General features: G+C 32.3%; 2 protein-coding genes across 2 annotated transcripts in view; one reads left to right on the top strand and one right to left on the bottom strand.

Annotated features, from left to right (window-relative positions):
* Positions 1-158: 158 nt before the first annotated feature.
* Positions 159-4620, bottom strand: Alas (5-aminolevulinate synthase). Its single transcript, XM_072895526.1, has 4 exons — positions 4384-4620; positions 2408-2465; positions 666-1948; positions 159-562 (listed from the first exon to the last, which is right to left on the bottom strand). The coding sequence occupies exons 1-4, from the start codon at positions 4384-4386 to the stop codon at positions 314-316; spliced, it is 1593 nt and encodes a 530-aa protein (XP_072751627.1). The 5' UTR covers positions 4387-4620; the 3' UTR covers positions 159-313.
* Positions 4621-7539: 2919 nt separating this feature from the next.
* Positions 7540-23505, top strand: part of LOC140668048 (KICSTOR complex protein SZT2) — a 17789-nt gene continuing 1823 nt past the window's right edge. Inside the window, exons 1-23 of the mRNA XM_072896601.1 lie at positions 7540-8233; positions 8755-9072; positions 9164-9241; positions 9312-9705; positions 9823-10043; positions 10124-10511; positions 10591-10840; positions 10941-11684; positions 11755-11954; positions 12035-12198; positions 16212-16521; positions 16595-16783; positions 16928-17503; positions 17769-18145; positions 18227-18326; positions 18413-19246; positions 19455-19728; positions 19815-21781; positions 21881-21975; positions 22046-22478; positions 22552-22939; positions 23012-23180; positions 23250-23466. Of these exons, the coding sequence (XP_072752702.1) occupies positions 8213-8233; positions 8755-9072; positions 9164-9241; positions 9312-9705; positions 9823-10043; positions 10124-10511; positions 10591-10840; positions 10941-11684; positions 11755-11954; positions 12035-12198; positions 16212-16521; positions 16595-16783; positions 16928-17503; positions 17769-18145; positions 18227-18326; positions 18413-19246; positions 19455-19728; positions 19815-21781; positions 21881-21975; positions 22046-22478; positions 22552-22939; positions 23012-23180; positions 23250-23466 (8707 nt within the window). The 5' untranslated portion in view covers positions 7540-8212. The remainder of the gene's footprint in view (positions 8234-8754; positions 9073-9163; positions 9242-9311; positions 9706-9822; positions 10044-10123; positions 10512-10590; positions 10841-10940; positions 11685-11754; positions 11955-12034; positions 12199-16211; positions 16522-16594; positions 16784-16927; positions 17504-17768; positions 18146-18226; positions 18327-18412; positions 19247-19454; positions 19729-19814; positions 21782-21880; positions 21976-22045; positions 22479-22551; positions 22940-23011; positions 23181-23249; positions 23467-23505) is intronic.

Raw genomic sequence — 23505 nt, 5'->3', positions numbered from 1 at the left:
ATACACGCGCATGCGCGAATAACCAGGCGGTTGTCTCTCTCAGACGCGTGTAATATATATATATCATACAGAGTAACATTATATGAAAAATGCTAAGGAAGAGGGAAAGTAAATTATCACAGTAAATTATATTAGTTAACACTTTATTTAAACCTCTGTTAATTGTTAACTTTTTAGTATTTATATTTATATTTCAGATACTTTATATTGTCTCGAAACAATACACAAATGGACAGCTATGTAAATAAAGACCTTTACAGACAGAGAATTCTCTTTGTACGGTAATGGACCATTTCTATTTTATGTATATTCGTCAATGAACCAAAATAGCACGCGGTGCTTCGTCCGATTTCATCGCTTTAGGTATATTAAGTTGATGAAAAACATCCAGTGCGTCTTGCACAAATTTATCCATCATAGCTCGAGTATGTCCTGGTGTTGGTGCTAATCTTAATTTCTCTTCACCTTTTGGAACAGTGGGATAATTTATAGCTTGTACATAGTGCCTTTTATCATTTAATAAATGGTCTGCTATCTGACTGCATAACAATGGGTCTCCTATCTAAAAAAACATACATATTTATTATAGTTAGTAATTGTGATTTTATATATAGTATAATGAATTTTATTTATATTGACCAACTTTAATTATAGTCACAAATTACCTTTATTGGAATGATATGAGAGGGCGATGATTCGATTGGAAGACCTGCGGCAGTAAGAATAGATTTCATATAGGCCACATTGTTCTGATGATTTGTCCGTAATGACCTGCCTTCGTCCGATGCCAAAATTTCGATGGATGTCAAGGCTCCATGTAACACAGTCGGCGGTAATGAAGTAGTAAAAATAAAACCGGCAGCATAACTTCTTATCATATCTATCAACTTCGTGGAACCAACAATATAACCGCCTACATTACCGAATGCCTTTCCTAAAGTACCAGAAATAATATCCATCTTATCAAGTATACAATCTCTCTCGCCAATACCAGCACCTGAATGACCGTACAAGCCGACCGCATGAACTTCATCAATGAATGTTATCGCGCCATATTTATGCGCGATATCGCATAACTCTTCCAATGGGCAAATATCACCGGTCATGGAATGTACAGTCTCAAATGCCACAATTTTTGGCACGCATTTAGGTACTTTTGACAGAAGCTCTTCCAAATTCTTGACATCATTGTGACGGAATACATGCTTTGGCACGCCGCTGTTTCTTATCCCTTGTATCATAGAGGCGTGATTTCCGGCGTCGGAAAATATGTGACAAAGTGGCAGTCTTTTTGCTAGTGTGAATAAAGTAGAGTCATTGGCGACGAAGCAAGAAGTGAAAAGCAAACCAGCGTCCTTCTGATGCAGCAGCGCCAGTCGCTTCTCCAACATTACATGAGCCATGGAATTTCCTGAAATGTTTCTCGTACCTCCAGCTCCAGCACCAAATTTATCTAAAGCTTTTCGAACCGCATCAATTACCATGGGATGGCGTGACATTCCTAGATAATCATTAGAACACCATACGGTAATGGGTTTTTTGCCACAGGAATATTCTAAAGCTCCTGGAAAGTTTTCAGCTAAACGATTCACTTTCTTAAATATCCTGTATGAATGATCTTTTTTCTTTTGCATGATTTGTTCATGGAAAAATTCTTCATAGGGGAAATGTGTTTCTTCATTTTGATCATTATTTAAACTAATAACATCTTCTTCCATTGCAGGATTGGCTTCCTTAACAGCATTTCGTTCTCTGGACAAGAATGGGCATTGATTTTGTATAGCCTCTGGAATTGATTGAGACTCCTCCGACTCTGACAATGTACTAAATAATATTGACAATACTGGACAATGTTGCCGATAGTTCATTATCAGGGATGATCCATAGTTGCGAACATAATTTGCAGATAAACGAATCAAGAATGGGCACGGCATGGCTTTCAAAAAATCTAAAAAATACATTTATTTATATAATACATGAAATAAATGAATAATCATTAAATATGTCACACATATTCTAAAAATACCTTACAACAGTGTTCTAAATTTAAATATACTTAGATAAAATAATGTAAAAATGTAATATATATGAAATAAATGTAATAAGTATTAAACGTATTTAAAAAAATCGAGTAGCATATAGCATGATAATACAATCTTATCTCAATTCAATCACGATTCAAAATAGTCACTAGAAAATCTCTTGGGAGTTGCATAATTTGCACGCGAGAAAATGAATGAAAAAGCAGCTACGTTAGATAACTAGTAATCACGTTTGTTTAGAAAAATTAATAGAAAAAATAGCAGGCTGTAATCATGTCGGCTGTACGCGAAATGGAAAAGGAGAAAGTGACAAGATTTGCATGACACAGCATATACTGCAGGTAGTTAATACACGCATACGTTACCTTTCTTGGTATTAATGGTAAGATTGTTAATACTCTGTCGAACGTATTGTCGGATCAGCTGAAAGCAGAACGACTGAACGTTATCTTAGTAAGGTTGTGGTTAAGAAAATGATGTGAAAGGAGATCCTCGAACGAGAAAATCAACTGGTTTTCGAAACGAGTGAAAGAACAAATCTTAACATCCAAACAGCTCGGCAACTAGACTGTCACTGAGCCACTGACGCGATGACGCGTAAGTACTTGCATACAACGAACGTGTATTAACGTTTACAAAAACATCAATTCTCGATCTAATAGAATGTCGATTTCGATTTCGAAAGCCAAGGTAACTCTGACCTCGTTCCAATCGTTATGACCAATTGATTTGACTAAAAGTTCCGGTCAAACGGATCGTATATATTATATAATGATGTATTTGCATTTATTATTCGTATTTTCGCTATTAATATTTTTGAAGTAAAAGCGTCTCGATTATGTAATATATAATAATGCTCGATGTAATTATGTAATAATAATTCCTTATTCTTAATTATATACGAAATATAATGCGAGAAATTTATATTTTATAAAGATATATTATAAATTTATATTTTATAATATATAATAAACTCTATCCTATACTGGAATGGCTATATATAATAATCAAAGGAGAAGAATAATACAGAGTGGAAGGAAAGCAAATCTATCTGTATATTTTTCTTTGACTAAGAAAGGTTGAAGATAAGAAAGATAAAAAATTATTGACCAATCAGAAAACAACTAGATAAAAAAAAGAAATATAGTCCTGCTCTCTGTTACTATATGCAGATTTTCTTAACATAGAATAAGCTTCACTGATATAATATATAATTTTATCATTTTTAAATTTAGAATTAAATAATCAAGTTCTTTTATATAAAATTCGAGACTACTATAAAAGATTCATATAATCTAGTTTCTTTAATATATCATTATTTGACATTTTGCAAATATATTATTTAGTTAAGATAAAAAGGTAAGCCTATTGCATAATACAATAGGAATCATGGACCAAAGAATTTATCTATTTTAAATTCTTTGGTTCATGATAAAAACAGGAGATAAAGAGAGAGAAGATTTTCTCTTTCTATGATTGAAGACGTCTTTAAGCGGTATTTTAAAAATGTGTCCTATGAATGTCTTTTGAATGTACATATATATTTATATATTTATATATATAATATAATATATGCTGTTTGGGTGTTTAAGAGAATTTATACTAATGCAATAAAAATTATTTAAATTTAGTTTAGTTTAAAATAATTTAAAATAAAAAAGTAATAAATTATTTTTAAAATTTTCCAGCATACACATATATCTTTACAAAAGAAAATAATACAAATGATCTGCGTGAGTATTGTTATTCATACTTGCTAATCATTACTGAACTTACGACCATGTTTTTTAACAGTTAACAATAAAATGCAAATACAATTGTACTTGAAATTTTACATTTACATAATTTATTTTAACCATCAATGTTCTTATGTTAATCTTTTTCATTTAAAGAAACGTATTGTATAAAAATAGAATTTCTCATAAAAACTCTATTGAATCTTTCTTTTATTTTCATTTTAAGGATCTATCTTTTTTTTAATTGGTAAATATATAGATTAAGGATTATTTTTTTCTAATGTTGATTTTAATTGCAGCTTATTTTTTTAAATATTTTTTTATCTGCCGTATAAGTTAATATTTAATTTATGAAAAGAAATAACAAGAATGAATCTATATATATAAATTAGATATTTAATCAAATTACTTTGTCTAATAAATAACTCACAATACATCTTAAATTGATTGAAACCCACAATTTACTAATAAAAGATTACGAAATGTAAAAAAGCACATTTATAATAATAAATATATATATATACAAATATAGCGATAATAATGCCGCCAGAATTTGAAATTTAAATCGATATAAACATATAACTATAACACAACCAAAAACTTACCATGCTGATTAGTTGACAGAAAATAAACTCTCAAATAGGAAGATGATGATTAATGGTTTTCCTTCAATTCACGAAAGAACGAGATTTCTTTTAATTAATATTACTTTTAGTTTTATTTTTCAATCTTAAATTTTAATTTTTAAAATACTATTACAGTAGCTGTACGATATGCGAGAAGATTCAAACAGTTTGTGCATGAAGTTTCTTTGGTGTTTATCGACTAACTTGCTTTCCGAACGTTTCGAATCTTAATGACAGAGCGAATGGAACATGGATGAATTTTTTTCCATTTTTGCGATCTCATCATTGATACAGCAGGCATTGTCAATCGACCAATAGCATATCGTCGTTACTACTATATTCATGTCACGTTTTACAATGACATCAGCGACGTCTTGCCAAAACGATATTATAATATTCAAATCATAAAATGGCTATTCTATTTCAATTTTATTAAGGAAAATAAAAAGAAAATAATGCATGTTTTTTCGCTTATCAACTCTTCGGTTTTCTGAGATTTATTCTTCTCTCTCTCTCTCTCTCTCTCTCTCTCTCTCTCTCTCTCTCTCTCTCTCTCTCTCTCTCTCTCTCTTCTCTCTCTCTCTCTATATATATATCTAAAAATAATATTAATCAATTGCTTTAAATACGTAAAAACTAAAAAAAAGATGTTTTTGAAAATCTAATTATACACAGAGATTATGTCATCAATTGAAATAAAGATTAATTATATGTAAATATAAGATGTTGAATTTTGAAAATCAAGATATTTTTTTTGATATTTCTGTGACATTTTCTTATCAAATATATCTTTCTTAATATCAAATAAATTATTTCCGTATAAAATAAAAATAAATATTTTATATTTATATTTTATTTTATATAATTTTTATCAAAATATTAAAATATTATATATATATATATATATAAAACTTTAGTATTTTGATAAAAATTATATAAAATAAAATATAAATATAAAATATTATATATATATATATATACAAGGTGTCCGCAGTAATTCGTAAAAAATCTCTCGTGTATAGACAGAGCGGATCAAATTGAGCAAAAAGTTTTATATCATTCTGCGATTTTCCCAATAATTATTGTGAAATTAATTAAATAACGATTGATTATGTAAATATAAGATGTTGAATTTAAAAAATCAAGTTTTTTAATGTTTCTGTGACATTTTATTCTTATCAAATATATCTTTTTTAATATGTCAAATAAATTATTTCCGTATAAAATAAAAATTAATATTTTATATTTATATTTTATTTTATATAATTTTTATCAAAATACTAAAGTTTTATATATACATATATATACACAGAGTGTCCGGTAATTCGTAAAAAATCTCTCGTGTACAGATACAGTGGCTCAAACTGAGCAAAAAAGTTCTGTATCGTTTTGCAATTTTTGGAATAATTATTGAGAAATTAATTTAAAAATATCGACCAATTCGTGTGAGTATTAGTACGTGGCGAGAAAAGCTAGCCCGCTGTCATGCGGTCGCTAGGAACACAGCGAGAAGAACAACCCACTGTTACACGGTTACTACCCTAACAGCACATGTTCAAAAGATGTTTATAAGAAATTCATAGAATGTTAAAACATATTTTAATATCCTGTGAATCTCTTATAAACATCTTTGAACGTATATGTAGTGATAGGATATGCATGCAACTAGCAACCGTGTGACAGCAGGCTGGCTTTTATTGCCACGTGCTATAATACTCACACGAATTGGTCGATATTTTTTAATTACAGTTATATAACAAAAAACCGATATTTTTCATATCATTTTTTTTTGCGTTGAGAAAGGTCATAAAATTGATCAAAACTTTCATTAAAACAAGGAATTAAATTGTGACTTATCGTTCGAATAAATTATTGCGCACTAACTGCAATGTTTTGCTCTTACTCGCCAATTTTCCAATTGAATTTTATATCTTATAAAGAGCTTATATATTATATTTAATATATATAAAACTTTAGTATTTTGATAAAAATTATACAAAATAAAATATAAATAATATATAATATATTAATTTTTGTTTTATACGGTAATAATTTATTTGACATTAAGAAAGATATATTTGATAAGAATAAAATGTCACAGAAATGCCAACAACTTAATTATTAAAATTCAACATCTTATATATATTTTTACATAATCAAAATCTTTATTTCAATTGATGACATAATCTGTATTATTATATAATTAGATTTTCAAAAACATTGTTTTTAGTTGATTATATATGTATAATGTATATGCTCTCTATATTTATATTACGTTATTCATTAAATTATTAAATTATTTTTTGTTGATAAGCTTTAAATCATTTTTCTGCAGCATTATATGCCATTATTTATTGCAGTGAGAAATCAGATGAAAGTGAAAACAATTCGATATCATAATATTTTTATCGCAAAGTATATAAGAGCGTGGCAAAATCTCTTGTATAATAAAAATTCACAAATGAGTAAGCACAACGCGGAAATATTGGCAATATGTAAGATGTTCTAAGAATTTATTTGTAAATGTTTCCTTTTCGATCTGGAAATCCCAACAGAGGCAATAAAGTTATGCGATAATGAGATGTATATCGCATGTCAAAGCTTATTAGTTTTTCCTGGAAGCATTATTTTGAATGAAATACTAGAAGGTTATAAATAAATAATGGTAAATTATAAATAATAGAAATTAAAAAAAAAGGATACTTTTTCTTAGAAAACAGAGATAATGCGAATAAAATTGTCAAAATTACAAGCAAAATTTCTGTAATATAATAATTTTAATTTTACATATGAACTTTGATTTTCATTTTTACAGGCTCAACGTAGATAAGTGAAAAGATAATAAATGTGTACAGAGTTTTATTTTATAGAAGATGAAAATTTTTTAGCTAGATACATTACAAAATTAAAGTCACTAGATATGTATCTAGTAACTTTATATAAAACCATTTACTCCCTCTATATGATACATTTGAAAGATCATGGCGTCTTTTAGCTGTTATGTACAATTGGTAATTGAAATTTCTTTATCTCAATTATTAAATGTGGTAAAGAACGTGTCAGAAAAGAGAGAGAGAGAGAGAGAGAGAGAGAGAGAGAGAGAGAGAAAATCGATTATACAGAAACGTCACTATGTGGAAACGCGCCACTTCCAAATATTTCAATGCATCCGATAATTTTCATGATCACAGTGCTAATGTTGTCTTGGAAAGTGTCATTATAAATCGTAATATCAAAACTACGGTTTTATTATAATTTATTACACTCTTATTCACGTGCATTTACGCTGACTGTGTGCAGGGATACGTATAGCAAGAAAATATTTATGTATAATCGGGAAAGATATTTTTTTCAATTCAGATTATCGCTTGCAACGTGTGACGCAGAGTGATCGCGGAATTTTGTGGAAATTTAAAAAAATTCATAGCTTTGATCGCTCATCTCGCACAGATTCTCAGACTAATGCATCATCAATATCCTTGGCACGCTGGTAAAACGTAATAGTATAAATAGTGCGTGCACGATTTCGTATTCATTCAGGTTATGTTACATTACATGTTTATCGCTTGTCAAATGTATGTATGTACGCGGAAAGTGCAACAAATAGAGGAATAATGTGACCTTTGGTCAATCGTGCGTCGTGCGTGTAAACTATCTTCCTTGCTGCAGTGTTACATTACACTGCAGACGCGTCATATCGCTATGATTTATTTTCTATACAACGTAATGACGACAATGACGACTTGCTGAGCTTCATGATTTTAATAATAATGACAGATTGATAGAACATTCACAATTGAAATTCGTCATGGCAAGCGTGAGGAACGAGGTAAATTTACTGATTACAATAAATTTACTAATTGCCATTTTCCCTTCTTCAAGAAGAATAAATATAACCTCTTTTTATTACTAACATGTGTCTGTGTGCTTTGAAGTAAATAAATATTATAACTCCATAGAGTTGAGAGCACTTAAAAAAATAAAAAAATAATGTATCTGTCAATACTAATAGCAATATAAAATTTCTACATAATTTACACAACACATAATTGACAATTTTTGACAAAATGTATGAATAATATTAGATATATATATTTTTTTTATACACATATTGCTTAATAAAATATGGACAGAACAATTGATTGAATGTTACTTTGCGCCCTACATCTGCGTTGGCTCTTTAATATGCCTAATTGTTTATATAATTATATTATTTAGTAATATTTAGAGCTCCTAATTTATTTAATTACTATACTGCTTAAAGTGTCATAATATTTTTAAATAATTGTCACATTTAGGAGAATTATTATAATCATTTTTTTTATTAATTATATATTTTTCTTTTTATAGGATAAAACTATTTTAGAGGCAGAAACTATCTTTCTATTAATGAAGAAGGGTTTTCCCATCTCTCGTAATGTAAGGGCTCAATGGCTGCTGGAACATTTGGATTCTGTGATAAGCATACAGTGTCCAAGTATCAAAAATAAAGAGATACCAGAATTAGAAATAATATCAGTGTTGCCAAAAGATAAGCCTGCTTCTTGGTCTATAGATACTAGCTATCAATTTCTCTATAAAGTTGTCTCTACAACTTCAATTATATTTCTGGCGCACAAATACAGGATAGTTTTTAGTTTAGATTTAAGCCCATCACTTGCCACTGTTGTAAGTAATACAAAATTAATTACTTTTGTATAATTTTTATATGTAGTAACAATTATAGAATTAAAATAAACTGTTTTCTTTTTTGTTTTAGGATATACAAAATGGAGAGATTGTTATTGATGAAGTATGCTTGGCGACAAAGCGATGTCTTGAGGGTATAACTAAACCAGTAAGTATTTTCTTCTTGAGATTGCAAATGTATATATAAACAAATTTTTAATTTTTATTTATGTCTATAGTTCACGATACCAGGTAGCAAGCGTATTATGCAACCTGAGATTTATGTAACTGTGATAGCTCATACGCCATTCTTCACAACTCCAGCGCAACAAGTACTAGTACAAGGATGGTTGATTACTGCAGATAATGTGAATTCTCTTACGCAATATATAGAGAAACAGTTGTACCTGTTGGAAGAGAGAGTGGCGACTGTTACATCTATAGCTAATCAACAGTTGGAAAATTTAAGAGCCGAAAGTGAGCGTTTGGTTGGAAGACTTTTTGAGGAAAGTAGCAATTGCTTAAATAAAAATAACTGTAATATCTCTATAGTCTCACCAGAAGCCAGTTTTGTAAATATGCTGAGATACGGAATGCTGGCTCTAACACTCTTACCTGAGCACAGCTGTGCACGTGAGTTTATAATTTATGCGTTATCATATTTATACAATGAATTTTATATAAGTTGCGTGTATATGTAATATAATAACACATTGAAAAACGAAGAAAAAATGTAGAAAAAATTTTCAGATATGATAATAGTCACGGACGGTATCGTCGGAATCAAAAATGCTCAAACATTAGATTCCATTATACAACAATTACGCGCGACGACGGTTGCGTGTAGCTTTTTATGCGTAGGTAGTACATATGATCCACATTGCGCGGACGGTTTAGTGCCATATCAGGATCTATTGTATTTCATCGCGGCGGCTACGCTCGGTAGCTATATATCTTTCACTTCGTACCTTGTACGTAAACTTTTAATCTCTATACTTCTGCATTTCTTTCTGATTTTTAATAACAATGCAATGTTTTTATCTCTGATCAGGTACCTGCACGTGCAACAGATATGAATTTTTATCATAAACATTTTTTATGCTGGCAATTATATCGGGATGTATTTGGTGATGATACATCAGATTGTCATACTTGCTGGCGAACCGAAAATAATTGCTTTCACGGACATAAAACTGGCCAGCTCTTAAGGAAGAAACAAATCGATGACAAAGTTACTTGTACCTTAAGCAGTTTGCTATGTTGCCGTCTAAGAGAAGGATACTTGATAAAAAAAGCCAGTATACGAGATGACATTTTGGAAATTAATTTTGTTCTGCTATGGAAAACCAATGTTTTCTTGGAATATCTAGTAACATGTCCTTGGTCCACAAAATCACTATCTCTGTCTAATGTAATACAATATACCATTACTATAGAAGGTAGGCTAAAGATAACATTAACATGTCAAATTATACAATTATATACCTGGTAGGTTGAGCTATAAAATCGATTTTACAGCACCATATGAATTTTTACATGACATTACATGCCTATCGAAAAAGCCGTTGAACTCGCATTATCGTCAAAGTGTCATTTCTCGTTTTTGGACAGCATTAACGTCATTAACCGAAAGTGACAATATGTTAGCGCACTTTAGCTGGTTTCCAGGATCTGGATGGACTTGGTATAGCGTACCAGATACTATCAGAAGCGGGATGCCAGTGTTTTATTTGTCGTCTTATCCATCACCAAGTACAGTACAACTTAGGTATATTTATTTTCTTGTATAAACGATTGTAAAGGTTCATGTTTAATTATAACAAACGTCCAAAATAGAGAACACGATTACATGTTTATTATTATTTTAGTGACGCTGCCTGCCCGCAGTTTGGACAGATATGGCAACCGGTCGTCTCTTTGGATCCGCTTCAATGGGCGCGTTGGATGCATACTCAGCGCATCACGTTGATCCTAGCTTACGATAGACCTTTGCCGAGACATCTTCATCAAGCGAACCAAAGTGGTCGTTACCAATGCGTGCAAAGTCGACAAGCCGCAGCTGTGCTATACGCTATGTTGAAGAATTGGGCAACTTTTGTGCTAGTCGAAAATCATACGTATGTTCAGTTCATATATAGGGAGGCAGAAAAACCGCCAGTGTCATTTTCATTGATTCGTATTAATTGCAAAGCGCTATGTGTCGTGCTTAATATAGCGTTTGCTGGCGGTACCGAGGGTGTCGTTCGTCACAATGTAGTTGTAGATCTCGTAGACAGACTGTCTAAACTCACATTACCGAATAGACCGACGGAACAACGTGAGATTCCGTGTTGTACGATAATACATAAATCGCTCGAAAGAATTCTCGTAAGGTACGAGCGTATACCGAGCAATCTGAGTATGATAGTGTTTCCCGACGGAACTCAACCGACCTGCACTAGGACTGCGCTGGGACTGCTAGGAAGTAGTTTAACAACTACTTTATCCAGATATTTGTATCATAATCGATGGCTGTGGCATGTAAAGCGGCCGTTTGTTCAGACTATTCCAGGAATTACTTTGCCCAGATTAAATATCACTGCGATTGCGAGAATACTCTCTACAATTACAAAGTAAGTATATCTAGAGAATTAAATAAAAGATAGTGTGAAATATATCTATTGCATCTGTATCTATTTGCAGAATACGTTTGGGTGAAGGCTTTAATTTCGCATATTCAGCAGCTGGTATCACAAATATGGTGTTGGAAGTACAGATGCAGGGTTTTGGAAATGATGAAAACTTCTATCCGTGTATTATTCAATACGTTTTGTTCCCCCCTCATGTTGTGCCAAATGCAGCATTAGAGCGCGATAGTGGCACTGAAGATGATACAGAAGAAGGTAAGAGTGTTTATTACACTCAAATAATTATATGATACGAATCATATTTGTATGATAAATGGATATTTTCATTACATTAGGTGTTGGCGAGGCGGAAGTATGGACTGAAGATTCTGAGGGTTACAGTGATTTTCAGATTGTTACAGAGGTTTGGGTTGAACCTCAATGTGGCTATGTACAAATGCCTACACAGTCGACTGCCATATATATGCATCCTCTGCAATATCATCAATTACCTGATGCGGTGAGTGTATATTTATATTACAACTACTATTGATAAAAATTTTATTTTTATTCATACACATTGGCATGTTTATATCATATATTTATATTTGCATCAAAATGTAATAATTGTTTAGTTATTATATTTACTTATTAATATCTCTTTGAACATAAATGTTCAAGAAAAAACCGTTAAAGAAAGAGAGATGCATACATTTTTTTATTATTAATTTATTTGCTAATTGATATTTATTTGATACAAATTAAATTATGAGACGTTATACTTTTAATCTATTCTATAATAAAAAAGTGTATTATAAAACATTCACGATCTTGCTTAAATCGATAAGACATGGTTAATTCCGTCATGTTTCGAACACGTCTTGAAAATGATAAGATATCTGATATTCGATATTTCTGCGATATACCTGCGATACGTGATTTATGAAGCAGTAGAAATATTAAAAATTGCTAATCGTGAATGTTTATATATTATTCAGTATCTACAATCGTAAATAATATTCTGAAAAATTCTGTAATTAATATTATTTGTTGCTTGTAATTTGGATTATATTTTAATATAAACGTAACAATCTCTCCTTCATGTCACAAAACCACTTATTAAATTTAATTATTTAAATATGATGTTTGTGCATATGCATACAAGATAGATTAATATATTGTTCTGGCGATGAGGTATCTTTTAATTTTTCACACAAGTTTGAAACAGGCGATCAGTTTGAAGACTACTTTTATCCTTCTTATCTCCAGCTAACTTGATAAAGCTGCGTGTAATAACGTAAAGTGCTTTATTTTGTTAATGTTGAATCTAACAGTAAATATCGCTCGACGATAGTAAATAATTTAATTTACCCTATTTCTTAACTTAATTTGTCCCATTTTATAATATATATTTGACTTCTATGTATTATACATATATGCTATACTGACGCCCATCCACATTCTTTCGGCGGAGACACACTTTTCCCTAATCTTCCTATCTTCCGGAACATTAAAAGCGCCTACACAAAGGGAAACTTTATTTGTTTAGTAATTAGTTAAATAATCTATTAGTTTCTTAATGTTCAAGACGAATGCTATATAGATATCAGAATGTCTTTTGTAGAACGTAAAATATTGCAATTTCCATAGCTATTATAGTAAATAAAAGAGAGAAAAAAGAATAGATATCGGAATAATATTATATTATTAAAATGGAGTATATATATTATTAAAGTGTAGTAATATTGGATTCGTATAAATATGTCTTAACTTCATAGCATATAATGTAGCTTTATCTTCAATCTTATCTTTCTTTCATTTCTGATATAGAGATGCTTATAAAATGCGTATACTGCACTGTCATTTGACATGAAGGACGATACGGATAAAAATACTTATGCTTTCTACCGTCGTAAAAAACGTTTCATTGCAATTTTTTCCGTGAATTGGATTTAACAATTTATATAATAATAGAGTCATAATTTTCTGTAGAATTCTAATTATGAGGTCTATATATAATTATTTATATTTTAAAACTTTGAAAATAAAAGTCAGAATTTTTCTTTTCGCGCATGCATTTCTATTATTAATTATTCTAATTTTATATAATTATATTATTATATATAAACATAGGAAATCTTAATATTCTACAGATATGTTCGACTATAGAAATCTGTATCATATTTTCATACTACAAACATAATTGTAATATAAATTCAAACTAACTAGATAACTGTTATCTGATTCATATTCGTTACCTGAAGAGTGTTGTTAATCGCAAGATCAAACTTCAAGGTACATCAATTCTGATACGATCTAAATTATATTTTATTTCATGAAAAAAATCATATTTAGTTGATTAATGATTTTTTTTTATTATTTAGACAAAAATTTCAATATTTATAAATGACATATGTAATTTTGAATTAATGCTGATTAAATTCCTGAAATATAAATACATGATTTCATCAGTATAAAATTCATTAACTTTGCAAATTATGTGCACTTTAACGTTGCATTATAATTGATCGAATTGAATGGAAATGAAATGCAAATACTCATTTTATGAATTAAAACTACATTGATGCTATTGTGCACATATCATCTCTATATTTCTAAGAACTTGGGTCTTTTTCGAATCCGAAAGTGATGTCTGATATTCGAAAACGTCTCACTTTCATAGAGCGTTACTTTCAATTACCTTTCCCCTTGTAAACTAGAAGAAAAGCTACACGAAGGAGAGTAGTGTCTGTCTGTCGTCAAAAGTCGCTTATCGTCACATCAGGTATAACGCAAATATTTATCTATGCGCGTTGTGCAAGGACACATTTGACATTCTTCTTCATTAATTTTTTTCTATCTCTATAATTTTTATCTCTCCTCCATTGAAAGGATAATATTATCTTTTTCATTGAAAAGATAATAAAATTCAAATACGAGGTCGTATTATCTTCTTTCGTCGTGTTTGAATTTTTACATGCATCTATCAAGATCAGAAAAGATATGGGCGAGGCGAAATACATAGTCTTTAAAGTCGAAAAACTTTCTCATTTTTGACGAATCTTGCGTTTTCGGCTCATAAAAAAAAAACGAAGAGAACGATGTCTCATATATCGTTATCGTTATCGGGGTGGGGCTTCGATATCGATGAGGGTCCTCGGAACGAGTTTTTCCTATCAGTCGCCTCAGGTATATATAGGGCCCGATACGCGCCCTGCGCTCACTAGTGATCGGATTATCTTTTTCGCGTAATTTTATATCCATAACGTACATGTGTCCGGTTACTTCCATATCTGTACAGATTTCTAAGTCTCTTATCTAACCCGAATCCCCTGGTGACGATTCTTTATCGCGTTTCACACGCAGATTGGAAGTGGTTTCCGTCGCGCAACTAACAATAAGTCGTAACATGGCATAGCTTTTTGTGCGATATATTGTTTTTTAAGCCATTGTTTTATTTCAGTGAAACGAATTTTATTCTTTCGTCGCGAAGATAAAGCGCCGATACAGATTTCCGTCGGTGTGTTTCCGAAAAAAAAATTTTATTCAAATCTTCGTGTCTTGTTATCATCAGGTGACTCCGCTCAAGATTAAAGCCGGAGAACAATATGGTCGACCACCATCTCTGATGCAGACATGCGATACGCATCGTCTGAGCTTTTCCTTTTTCTTCGGATTTTCATATCCGTGTGACTCTCAGTTGGAAGTGAGGATCTAGGCAGTGAGCTAGGCCGTAAGCTCTTGATAACTTGCCAGATCTAACTCTTCCAGCTCAGAGTCACGCGGCTTCACGTCAGCGTAGGCCAATGTGTTCCCAGGTTCTTCGGGAATCTTTCGCATCAATCGTTTATCCTGGAACGTATTGGTGAACAGCGGGTATCACGGTTCAAGTGGAGAAGTGGTCTCTACGCTTTGTATGAAAGTGAGATTCAACTCCTCCAACTTATTCCTGATACTTCGGATCATCGGAATTGGCATAATTGTGTGATCGATCATCTCTCTGTCAATGAATAACTATATTTATCTACTTTTCTGTGCAAAAACACCGATGTAATTATCCGTCCACTGTGTTGATTCAGTGCTGTCAGAGATAGATGTAATTAGGAACTCTATTCTTTTTTTGTACTTACAATTTCTAGTACTTAAGCTGTGCTCGATAAATTTAAGATCAATACATATAATCGATTTTTATTTTACGTTTCGAATTTGTGTTATATTTTAAGTTGCCCGTAAAATTATGATGTTATCATATCTTTATTGTATTTTTCTTAATATATATATTTACTTAATATATAATTTTTTTTAATATATATATTTAATACATATATATTTATTATATAACATGTATGTACAACAATATTATAAACAATTAACAGAATTTTTCAGAATATTTACTTATATATATATATATATATATAAATAAGTCTTTCTCTTTTGTTTATATTTTTCTTGCATGTAATATTAAAATTATTTTAGTTTTTGTAAATCCCACATGTGTCATGTATTTATTATCACTTTTGTCCTTTTGATTAGATTGCCCGAATAGATGAAGAATGTATTAACGCTCTATTGACCTTAGAATACTTGAGCCTCTTGTGCCAAGTAACACCAGCGGAGAAAGATACCGAGATCGTGTTTGGGCAAGCTCACCAAGGAGCCAGATATCACAGCGTTATGGGTATTTCTACGGAGCGTATATCGGAATGTCCGAATTCAACCGAACCTTTGGAAACAACGCCAATTATTGACGAGAGAATACATCCAATGTACTTCTCTTTCGACACTCTGAGCATTTTATCAAAATGTCAGCAGGCAGAACTCTTGTTCTCGATGTTCGCTGATGGTTAGGCTAATTCTAGAACATTATTATATAGAATAAAAAAGAGGGAAAAAAATAATCCACTTTATCTTGTTAGATTCAGTACATGTCGACGAGGATAGGGATAGCGCGAACAGAATTCTCATGGGGAACTTTTTGGAGCATATGAAACAGTTACACAATAAAGAGCTATTGTTCACATCGGCGGAATCACAGAGATTCACTAGAATGCTTCTTAGCAGACCACGCGAGAATAATTCACCATTACCTTTTTTCATGCAAGGAGGTACAATATCAGATTTTTTAATCATTAAAATGCCAATAAATATTTTGCATTCCTTGATGTTTTTTGTGCGAGAAAATATAATGTTTCATAAATTTTAAATTTTATATCAAGAGAATTACTTTTACGCAACGTTTATCTTTTTAGAAAAAATCTATAAAGATGATGCTTCGGATATTTATCCGAGATGGAAGTGTTTCGTGAAAGGAATTAGCACGACGCATGTTATTATCACAATATTACCAGCGACTGAGAAAGATGTACGTTTGATTACGTATACAGGCGACAGTTGCACGAGTAATAATTCCGAGAAGAATTGTAATTCTGATATTTTCGATCTCGATATAAATGAAAAGATATCATCTTCTACGTCGTATTCGAAAGATACAAATTTATCCGACTTCCTGGCATTAGAACGCAGAGAATCGAAAAATTCTAGTCAATTTATCACTGCGAAAGCTAACGAAGAACATAATTTTGGGCATGCTGACAATGAAACGAGTCTTATTATACCTGTATACGTGTACGATTGTTCGCTAGCATTATTAATCGATGCGCTAGTCGGCCAATTGCAAATGCCTCAGAATAAAGACATTTATCAGGATCATACTTTTAAAATTGGCGAACAAATTTGTGAAGATTTTATTAGTCTTAAATCAGAAAGCAACACAAAGCCTTCATCTCCTGAACCAAAGAGCGAGGATTCCGACAATATTTCTAGCGGTGGGCAAGAATTTATTTATTTATTTATTTAATGGGAAAAGTCCTTTTAGTGTACAATAATATAAAAATTATAGAAGTATAAAAAATAATTTTATATAAAAATAAAAAAGAATTTGGAGAATTTTTTTAGATGTAGCATAAATGATTTAAAAAATGATTTAAAAAAATAATGAAATCTTTTTAAAAAAACTATCGACATTTTTATATTGAAAGTTATTAATATTAGTAATGAAATGTTTCTAATCAAATTAATTTTTTATGCTAGATCAACGAAGTTTGATGGAACATTGTAAATTGTTGAGTTTGGCACATTGTCATTGTTACGTCGTTGCGGTCTACAAATCACTAGCATTACAACAATCATTGAGCTATGAAGATATGGAGTCTGCTGTAGCGCAATGCGAAGAAAATCTAATCGAAATTAATATTACAAATTATTTACGGTCAGTGTGTAGACATTTAAGTATGTTACCGGAAAACAGTTTACTCGATCAATTAAAGATCTCTGCGTGCAATGGCGTTAAACCGTTACACAATTTGATTAAAAACAAATTTAAACGGATTATGGCAGTTGCATTTAGACCTGTTCCTGCGCATCCAGAATTTTATTACTGTTTACCATCGTGGATGTCAGAAAAATTGGTTCGTTTCTTTCTATATTCCTTACAATACTAATTTGCAACATTTTGTTGTTTTACGAAAATTGTATTTATTTACTTTTAGGAAGTGGCGTCGCAAAGGACAGATAGTGATGATGATTTAGATGAATTTACATGTCATTCTGAAATACCGGCTCCAAAGACAGATAATTCTTCCAACCAAGGTAATAAATACAATTTATTAATACGGAAATTTTTATTGTATCGTAAAATATTAAATATGCCTATATTATTGTTTTTAATTTGCCAGTAAGCCAGGCTGTCAATATTACATGGCCGACCACGAATCTTCATAACGAGAAACTTTCTCATTGTAACTCTAAAGATTCACTTACAAGCGATTTTGAAGAGGAAAACACGTGGAACACAAAGGATCAGCCGCTCTTCCTACATCTAAGCTGCTCGATTCGTTTCCGCTCCGAGCTTTGCAGTATACCTGTTAAACTGATGCCTACTTGTTTCACTGAGATTATCCAAAGAATAAATGACAGCAAAGAGAAAACTCTCGTTGACTTGAGTCCAGACGATCTGAAAGCCACTTTAGATATCATTTGCTTGAACCTCCCGAAAGAGGTGTTGGAAGTATCATTGGAACGTTATCCCGCATTGAGAACGACATCTTACTGCAGTGGCTCGACAGTTGGTAGCATGCCGAGCGGTACCAGTCCGGATGGAAACGCAAAAAATGAATCGATGCAGGAGAGAATGTTGCAACCGCCTCAGCATCATGCAGTAATCAGCTTAAAGGACGAGATTGAATGGCTGTTGCGAGACGAGACCGCGACGGCACTTTTGGATCATCCTTCGCCGAGCGCAGACACGTTAAGATTCATAGCGCAACATGTGTCAGATTCCGTTGGAAAATCCAGTTGTTTGATGGATAAAGTACCTTTACACTTTGTGTTTTCATCAGAGAGCAGCGCGCCCAAATTTTTGAAAGAATTAAAAAGTCTTGTACTTGATAAATATTGTATTTGTCAAGAGGCTGATTTATTTTATTTCATCAAGAAATCGGAAACAATAGTATTTGAAGCAGAAGCAGATACGTTACATGTAGACGTAGAAGAACCGGAAGTAAAAGAAGGTAAATAATTATTTATAGACAGATATCTTATTCAACAATTATGTGAAATATACATTCTGTTTTCTTTTATTAGAAAGATATTGATAATATATATTTTTCTCTTCTCTTTATATGGAAAGTTTTATATCAATTATTTTAAAACATATCTATATAAAAATTTATTTTTTAAATTATTAGTTATTATAAAGTTTATATTTATTATTTATAGACGAAACCGTTGAAAATGTGGAACAAGAAGAAATGTCAACAATGATTCAAATAAATGGCCAAGACTCTGGAGACGCACCAGGTTATTATTCTGAGTTATCTAGTCTAGCCGAAGGAAAACACGGAACAGACGATGGATACGAGGGTGACAGCAGCAATTCCGACGACGATTATCAGTGGCTGATAGAACTTGATAAGCGCAGAGATCGTTTGCCTAATTTTTGGCTAATTCTAAACGTCGAAAGCAGTCATGTTAATGTCTACTTTCATTGCAGGTTAGTAAATTAATAAAAATAAATACATGAACACGTGTAAAAGAAGAGAAAAAGAAAAACTTATAAGAAATCACAATCTTATACAGATTTTTAGAACTTTCCTCACCAGAAGTGGATTGCTATTTGCAAATACAGAAAATGTTACTCGCTCAAATCAAAGCTATATGTCGACGAGTAAATCAGTATTTACTTTTACAAAATCTTCATGATACTCGCATATGCGATCCACTATTGGAGCCAGAATCAACTGAGGATTACAATACCTGGAGAGGAGAAAATAGCGGTGAATCTGGAAATCTTTTCCAGAATCACACTTCTTCAACTTTGAACGATACACCAGGCATGTTTAGATGCCCCGTCATTTGGGAAGAACCTTTTAATTTGCATCCCCGCTTAAAGACCGGGCCTGGAAGATCTGGATTATCGAGAGGAATCAAAGCTCTGCATGGCGTTCTTAATAGGCTTTCCGTTAATAATCGAAACAACATGTTTGTATATCAGGAGAATAACGAGAATGTATTTTATCTGCGACTACATGAACAAACAAACGATGGGAAACCTCTGCAGAATAAATTGTCCGAGAGTGACGAAAAGTTGGTCGTTTCGCGCAGCAACAGCGTTGCATCCTTATCACAGGCTAAAGGTATTGGCAGTCTAACAAATGATCACATGATATCGAACGATACTCGACCTAGGGTTCGTTCGTTTGGCGAAAAAGAATCCGATATCTTGAACAGAACCGGTGATTCGATCATTCTGATGGTACATGGGATATCGGAAGCTGGTCCAGAAGTTAAGCGAGACTTGGTGCAAGTATTACAAAATCGTCTCGATGACGCGGTGTTAGAGGTACTGTCCGTGATGTTGGCGCGCAATCCGATGTGTAAATTGACACCGGCGGACGTGCATTTTATACAAAAACCATATAAATCTCCTGAATGTATAATTCAACTATCAGTGCAACCGCATTGTTTGCCATATATAAATGCTTTGGGATATTATCTGAGACAAAATATACTACAGTTTTTATATATACCAAAATACACGGATCTTGGCACTCACTATCATTTCCAGGATTACTCCTCGCTAGATGGTATTAGAAGACGAGTATCTGAATCTGACATTTTTTTGTATAATCAAAGTCATTCGAGTGGTAGTAAAGGTATAGCTTGCATCGCTTTAGCCATCACCGATGCCAAAGGAGAATCTGTAGCGGATGATTACAAATCGAACTTGCCTAAATTGTTTAGAGTCGAAAATTTCGAAAATATTGTATCAACCATCGTTTATGACCATAAAAGTGAGTTTAAACCAAACGCTGAAGCATTGATAGAATTCCGAATTTGGAAACAAGGTAGAGTCAATCTGGAATCCTTAATTCTGAAATTGTCATCTGCCGTAAAACATGGTACTTGGGACTTGGTCACAGAGTATAATTTGTTGGCTACACCATTAACGGAATCAATAGCTGCTAGTTCTTCACCAGTATTTAAAGAAACTACAGAGAAGCTAGAGAATAAAGATGCACAAACGCCTGTAAAAACGTCACAGTCACAAAAAATTGTTGATAATTTGACGATTAATCAATATGAGCTTGGCGAGGAAGGAAAGTTGAATGAAATTTATCGTACTACATTAGCGCAATGGTTTCAATTTGCATTAGAAATAGGTGTTCCTGCTGTCAAAAAGCATGAAGTAATTATTCACCACAGACATGCGATCCCTGTAATCGTGAGAGAATTACAGAATCTTATACGTTGTCAGGATCCAGACACATCTAGTAAAGTTTTCGTTTTACAAGATCGACAACCGTTCGTGAACCAAAACATTGTCTCGCATAAAGCATCCAGATGGTCTGAAGGTTTTCGAAACAGCTCAGATCAATCGACAGAAAATACGAACCAAAAGAACACGAATTCTATCTATGTACCACATGAATTTAATAAAGACGAACAAACGACTTACATCAAATGTATTTTAGTCGCAAGGAATTTTCATCAATGGAAAGCATCTTTGAGTAAAGAAATAGATCCAGAACTGCTTGCTCCTAAAGGTCAGTCATAATTAACATTTTTTAATTATATTTAATTATATTTAAGTATTTTAAATGTATCACTCTTCAGTATTAATTCTTTTATATTGTATATTATAGATCAGAAACAATTGCAAAAATTTAATCCTTTAATATCGGAATCGAATTTTGTGCCTAGACAAAGGATATTGTTAGCTGAAATATCAAGTGACAACGTAAGTATGCTTATTATAAAACAATTATGAAATAATTATAAGATTGACTAATCGAGTTTTATTTTTTCAGATAATCATTTATATGTACAACTGGTCTAAGGAGAAATCAGAAAAGTTAATAAAACAAACAACGAGTTTAGGTACGTGGCTTTCTTCTAGGTCGAGTCTATTCACCAACATAATTATGCAAAAGTTGGGTATATTTCATCACAAACTCATCCGGGAACCTCAGCAGAGAGAGCATAGTTCTCAGTTTTATCAAATCAACGACATGGAGAATCTTGCGAAATTTCCAACTCAGTTGAATACCGATAATAAAGACTGGACGCGATCAAGTCGAGCGCAATCGACGAAGAACAATGCGTTTTCCTGGACTCAAGTGGTCGGGCAAGCGATGCGCGATGCAAAACCAAATGCTCCGCATCTTCATAACACAACGGACGCGATTGTCAAAGCTGCTTATGATTTACAGGATTTGCGACATCGAGAAAAAAAGATTAAAGGTAACACTGATATATCAAGTTTGCGTTTTTAAAATAATTAAGCATTAACATAATCGATATATCTCTTTTACAGAGGATCTGGAAAAATTGTACGCAATGTGGCAGAGTCGTACATCCAACATACCAATATCGCTAAACGCTTTGAACACGTTCAAGCAACACTCTCGTCTAATACACTTTTGCCATACGCCTCTTCTCTTTTTACCAGCCTGGCGTTTACAGTCCGCCGCCACGAGAGATCATTCGTTAACGCCGCCACAAACATCTGATTTCAATTTGAATGACGGTTTGAATGTGTCGCATCAACAATCATCACAAGCGGTGCAGTCGAAACAAGAAGCAACAAACGCGATTATGATAAAGTGGCATCAAGAACTCTGCAAGTCGATGTTGTCCGAGTATAAACAATATCTGCAGATCTTGGGCTTTAATCCGATCCAAGTGGAATCACCGCATAAAATGTTCGTTCGAATTTAACGTCGCTGAATTTTAACAAATAACGTATTTCTTATCAAATATATTTTTTTTTGCAGAGACGAAGAACATGCACAACAGCAGCAGTCTTATTACCTCAAAAAGCCGATGTTGGGCGGTATTTTATTGTTCGAAATTCACTTGTCGCAACCATTTTTTATCGTAAAATTGCACATCGTCGAATACAATCGTTTGCAGACAAAGACAAGTAGCGGTATGATGAACCAAGTAAGAGAAATGTCGATTATATTTAATTATATATATAAGGCATTTAAGTGAAGAATATTTTTTTTACAGTTTGTACTAAGCTTCGTGGACATTTGCGACAAGATTCAAATCAACATGCATTTGCATTCGTTTACGTATGACTTTCATTTGCGTTGTATTCATTCTTACATTGCTGGAACTGGACTGTGGTCCTTGCAACAAGGTTATCACCTCACTCACTTTATGGATGATTTTATCAAATATTACAGTAAAGCACCGAATTACGCTAGAAACCTGATATATAGCGGTAAGCTTTTTGAGAGCATAATCGTACGTAACGCTTTGA

Source organism: Anoplolepis gracilipes, chromosome 7 (assembly GCF_047496725.1).
Source record: "Anoplolepis gracilipes chromosome 7, ASM4749672v1, whole genome shotgun sequence".
In the NCBI taxonomy this organism is placed as follows: Eukaryota; Metazoa; Arthropoda; class Insecta; order Hymenoptera; family Formicidae; genus Anoplolepis; species Anoplolepis gracilipes.
Note: the sequence above shows the minus strand (reverse complement) of the source record. Positions and strands in the feature narration are given on the sequence as shown.

What these genes read in the sequence shown, in the direction of transcription:
- Alas (XM_072895526.1), bottom strand. An exon ending in TACCATTAATACCAAGAAAG is followed by an intron (nt 1,949 to 2,407) that starts GTAACGTATGCG and finishes TGTATTTTTTAG; the next exon opens with ATTTTTTGAAAGCCATGCCG. An exon ending in CTCATATCATTCCAATAAAG is followed by an intron (nt 563 to 665) that starts GTAATTTGTGAC and finishes ATGTTTTTTTAG; the next exon opens with ATAGGAGACCCATTGTTATG.